Source organism: Bison bison, unplaced genomic scaffold (genome assembly GCF_000754665.1).
Source record: "Bison bison bison isolate TAMUID 2011002044 unplaced genomic scaffold, Bison_UMD1.0 scf7180017864324, whole genome shotgun sequence".
Taxonomy (NCBI): domain Eukaryota; kingdom Metazoa; phylum Chordata; class Mammalia; order Artiodactyla; family Bovidae; genus Bison; species Bison bison.
Genome location: NW_011494896.1, coordinates 1914000 through 1919595, shown reverse-complemented (window position 1 = coordinate 1919595; position 5596 = coordinate 1914000). Strand labels below are relative to the sequence as shown.

Sequence of the window (5596 nt, the reverse complement as noted above, 5' to 3'; positions counted from 1 at the left end):
CTCAGCTTTCTTCACAGTCCAACTCTCACATCCATACATGACCACTGGAAAAACCATAGCCTTAACTAGATGGACCTATGTTGGCAAAGTATGTCTCTGCTTTTTAATATGCTGTCTAGGTTGGTCATAACTTTTCTTCCAAGGAGTAAGCGTCTTTTAATTTCATGGCTGCAATCACCATCTGCACTGATTTTGGAGCCCAAAAAAAATAGTCTGCCACTGTTTCCCCATCTATTTCCCATGAAGTGATGGGACCAGATGCCATGATCTTCGTTTTCTGAATGTTGAGCTTTAAGCCAACTTTTTCACTCTCCTCTTTCACTTTCATCAAGAGGCTCTTTAGTTCTTCCTCACTTTCTGCCATAGGATGGTGTCATCTGCATATCTGAGGTTATTGATATTTCTCCTGGCAATCTTGATTCTAGCTTGTGCTTCATCCAGCCCAGCATTTCTCTTGATGTACTCTGCATATAAGTTAAATAAGCAGGGTGACAATATATAGCCTTGACGTACTCCTTTTCCTATTTGGAACCAGTCTGTTGTTCCATGTTCAGTTCTAACTGTTGCCTCCTGACCTGCATACAGGTTTCTCAAGAGACAGGTCAGGTGGTCTGGTATTCCCATCTCTTTCAGAATATTCCACAATTTATTGTGATCCACACAGTCAAAGGCTTTGGCATAGTCAATAAAGCAGAAATAGATGTTTTTCTGGAACTGTATGATTCCACAATTCCACTTCTGTGTACATAACCAAAATATTTGAAAGCATACTCTTTCAGAGATATTTGTACACTTATGTTCATAGCAGCATTATTTATGATAGTCAAGGAATAGCAACCCAAATATCCAATCACAGATGAATGGATAAATAAAGTGTGGCACACACATACATGGACTATTATGCAGCCTTATAAAGAAAGTTCTGACACATGCAACAATGTGGATGAACCTTGAGGACACTATGTTAAGTGAAATAAACCAGCCACACAAAAAAAGACACTGTATGACTTAATTTACATAAGGTAATTAGAGTAGTAATTAGAGTAGTCTAATTCATGGAAACAAAGTAGAAGGGTAGTTGACAGGTTGGGGAGGGAAAAGTAGGGAGTTGTTTAATGGGTTTAGAATTTCAATTTTGCAAGGTGAAAAAAGATATTTCATATATGTTAGATACATTCCCACTAATTGCACGACAGTGGGAATATACTTAACACCATATATATGTATGTTTAGAAATGGTTAAGAAAGTCAATTTATGTGGGTTTTTTTTCTACAATTTAAAAAACTGAAAAGATAAAAAATGTTATGAAAAATGTATATAATAGGTACCATTCAGTCATTGAACTCCCATTGTGTGATAGGAATTGGCACTTTCTGTACATTATCCTACTTAATCTCCATAATGACCACACAGTAGCTATTGAATCAAGGCTTGTTAGAGGATAATGTGGCCGTGCTATTTTAGAAGTGAACCAGCACAGAGCACGTGACAGGTTTTATCGGCGGGTCCTGACACCTAGTGGCGGTTGGTACCAGTAACACAAGAGTCTTCAGAGCAGCAGGCTAAATCAAGGGTCACATTCAGTGAAGTCCCTTCTAGAATTTAATGAGAACTGACTGTAAGAGTTTTAGCTTGGCAAGAAAGAGACACATTTATTTTGAGGCCAGTTTAGGGTGATTCACAACAGCTGTGAGTATGTGTTTGGAGATCAGAGGTAGAAACAACATTGGGAATGCTGGAACACTCTACTTGAAGGGAGATATTATACTGCAGTCATTTCTTTGATGACGTGACCCTCAAACACTTTTGTTTTTTAAAACTTCTTCACAATGTTGGATACATTCTCCATTCACTTTCTTTTGCCTAGTCATTTGTCCCCGCCTTGCCCCGCCCCGCCCACCTTTCTAACCATTCATTTGTATGCCTGTCTACATTGTCTTGTAAAACTCCTGGAAGAACTGGTGGGCCAGCTACTGAGAATCTGGACTAAAAGGAAAGAAACAAAGTATGGGAAACCATGTGAGATGAATCTTCAGATCAGCTAAATTAGCCTCAAAGGAAATAGATGGCTTTAAAAGCTGAATTTAATTGGAAGGGGGTTTTAATACTACTAATTTAAACCCAGATTGATGATGAAAAGCCTTAGATCCATAAATTATTTGCAGGAGTTTCACCATGTTTTTACAGTGTTCATGTCTCTTAGTCTGTTTCAAAGGGTAGGGAACAAAACCAGGACGTTTCCTGTTTAACTTAGAATAAAAGGAATGGGGCTCATAAGGCTGGTGCCTTTCCCAGTATTATAAATGGAATCAGACTGTTCTGTTTTCTCTAGGCACTTGGCAGACAGAAATGCTGAGCTTGAGCGAGTGAACAGAATCAACCAAAGCTTACAGGATGATTGGGAAAGGAGTGCTGTCATGAAGAAGCATCGAGACTTGGAGGAGAAGGCTTTTGAGCGGTAATATCTGATTGCACCTGAAGTTTTATTTGCAAAGCAAATCCCTTCTGCATCTTGTTTAGTTCCTACTAATCCTGGGATGACAGATAGGTTTTAAGTGTCAACTTGACTGCCTAGAGAGCTTAGAGAGGAGGAAAGAATTCTGGGTTCGGTGGGAAATACTGCTGTGACCTGGGACGGCGACTGCTGTGTTGTATGCTATATGTTTGCCACCTCTGTGCTGATCTTTGCCTCTGTGTAATAGGTTTGTTTTCTTTTTGTGGAGGCTAGGAAGGCCTGGGGAGAGGGGAAGAGTGTGGAAATTATCTTTGGAAATAATTAGCTGGAAATAGGAATTAGAAATAGAGTGTTTCTGCCTGAATGCATGTTAGGCTTATGGAATGATCTCATAAGAACAGAGTCATGGGGCTGTGGTTAAGACTGGCAATCAGAAAAGTGAGATGCCCAACCAAGAACACCTTCCTGAAATGTATTATATTCCCGCTCACTCTCCCCTGCTATCTATTTACAATCTAGAGTCAGGGAATCTAGATGTTTTTAAGAATTAACAATAACTTTGGAGAGGCAGCTAATACTTTTTGCCTTATTTTTTCTTATTTCTAAGGTGGGGAAATTAAACATTGGCCTGGCTTGGCTAACACAGGAATTTGGGGGATCAAATAAAGAGATAAAAAATCATTATACTTTAAAAACTGAAAATGCTTTACACATGTAAGGTACGATTTCATAGAATATTAAAAACTTGAAGAAACAAAGTCTATACAATCAAACATTACAAAAACCTGAAAATACCAAAGTAACATTCAATTGCTAATTATCAACAACGTTTTATCATAAAAAATTGTTACAGTGGATCTTGATCTGTAACTAACCTTTTCCTTTTAGATTTTAAGGCATTCCTCACCTATCTTTCTAATGGGCAGAACCCATATTTTGTGACAATGGAAGTATGAGGGATGATGTGGAAAACAGATTTCAAAGAAGTGGGGTTGTTTGGCCTAAAGAAGAGGAAGAGAAAAGGAAGTTGGATATTTTAAACCATTGTCTTAATTTTGTGAAAAAGCAGGTAAAAGGCAATAAGATTAATTAGTGTCAGGGAGATTTTAGTTGGATTTTGGAAGAAGGCTTGGCTAATGTTGCGATAAAGGATAGCGACATAACACACGCTTGAGTGGCAGGATGGCCTGACTGCTCCATGGCCACAGCAAAATGGACCTCTCACCTGAAGACGGAGGACAAGCTGTGGGCAGGGACTCAAGTGAACAGCAGACAGGGAGGAGGAATTGGTTGGTGTTAAAAAGAAAACAAAGTAAAAGCAAAATTAAGGTTCATGTGTATGCAGTTGGCTTCCCTGATAGCTCAGTTGGTAAACAATCCACCTGCAATGCAAAAGACCCCAGTTCGATTCCTGAGTCGGGAAGATCCCCTAGAGAAGGGAATGGCTATCCACTGCAGTATTTTGGCCTGGAGAATTCCATGGACTGTATAATCTATGGGGTCGAAAAGAGTTGGACACTACTGAGCGACTTTCACTTTCACTTTGTATGCAGTTAGCTTGTGATACTCCTTCCTATCCCCAAAGGAAGCCAGGTAGGTCTCCCCTGCCCATTGACAAGGCCATCTTTTTTTTTCCCTTTGAGGATTATCACTTATGTGTTTTTTTTAATAGAATCCCACCTGTACAGGAATTTTGATAGGGTAGGGGAGAACACCGTGGAGACTGTCCTGCATCATAGAGGAAAATGGCTTTAGTGGAAAAGCAGCCATTGCCATCCCTTCATCTCTGCTTTCAACTGCTTTTGTCCTCTTTCTCTGTCTCCACTTTCTCTCCTGCCCTCCACTCACCAGAGGCTCCTGGCCCTCTGGGTCTTTTCACTGAAATCTAGTCTTCCCTGTCTTCACTGTTTGCTGATGACCAGCAGCTCAATGGCTTGATCTTCTCTCAAAAGCTGTCTCCTGGGAAGCCCGACAGGTGAAGGCCCCACACAGGGCCAAGCAGCAAACACCAAAGCTCTGGAGTTTTCCCATTGCCGCTGACTGTGTGACTCTGGGCAGGTCTTGTGTTCTCTGAGGGTTTAGGTTGGGTGAGGGGAGAAGACTTGGGGGCAGACAGGAAGGTACCACTCAGAGCCTGTTATTGACCCGGAAGGAGACGCAGGACATGCCTTTCCTGGGGTGACCAGCAGGTGGCGGCGCAGGGGATCACGGATGGACCGGAAGCTCCTGGAGGGCAGGGACCCGGCGCTGCTCCTGCACGCCGTCCTGGCTCCAGCTTCCAGGCGAGGCATGCAGCAAGGACTCAGGGGGCGCTGGCCGATGACCGCTCTTCCTCCGTCTCTGCAGGGCCTCCGACAAGCTCTTCCTGCTGGACCAATGTGAGAAGTACCGGCGCTGCAAGCAGTGCCAGAGGCGCACGTCCAACAGGGGCGAGAGCAACCTGTGGCCCCTCAACAAGTACATGCACGGCTCCCGGCTGTTCGTATAAAACCCGGAGTCCGGGCCTGCGTCTCCTGGGGAAAGTCTTTTTCTTTTTTTTTTTTTAAAGGGTGGTGGTGAAACTTCATGTTTTTACTTTAGAGGGAAAAAAAAAAAAAAAAATTACTGTGCCATTCTGGTGCTTTTTGGAGTAGATTGGATTCCTATAGACGGCTTCTCCCTGCCCGTCTCCCTCCCATTCCTCCCCAGGCCACCAAGGAGCCTGGACTGGGAAGTGGAACCCTGCTTCACTGTGTTTGAGAGGGGGGTGCTGACCCAACCCACCACCCGCTCTGTGACTTTGTTTAGGAACCTTTATTTTTCTTCACCTATAATGAAGAGTGTCATAATAAATACTTTGCACGACTTTTGACTGTGCAGAACAATTCGTGATGGTGAATCATACCATGCCTCCCCCAGCCCTAGATTTTTCCCAAGGCTGGAAATGTGTGAACCTCCCAAAGGTAGGTCAGGCTATTTGCCTCAGGCGGTCATAGCAATGCTTCTGGAGTTTTCTAGTTGATGACACACCTGGGACTTGTTGGGATCTCAGGGATATTTTTCCCTTGGTGAGCTTCTGGCCAACCATTCCACCATTCTGCCCGTTTCTGCACCACTACTGACTGTAGGTTTATTGTTTGGATAAGTGAATACTGTGAGGG

General features: G+C 42.8%; 1 protein-coding gene across 1 annotated transcript in view; it reads left to right on the top strand.

The window, feature by feature from the left end:
- The window catches only part of CCDC81 (coiled-coil domain containing 81), a 42283-nt gene extending 37339 nt beyond the window's left edge, over positions 1-4944 (top strand). The window contains exons 14-15 of the mRNA XM_010853251.1: positions 2334-2459; positions 4803-4944. Of these exons, the coding sequence (XP_010851553.1) occupies positions 2334-2459; positions 4803-4944 (268 nt within the window). The remainder of the gene's footprint in view (positions 1-2333; positions 2460-4802) is intronic.
- Positions 4945-5596: the final 652 nt, after the last annotated feature.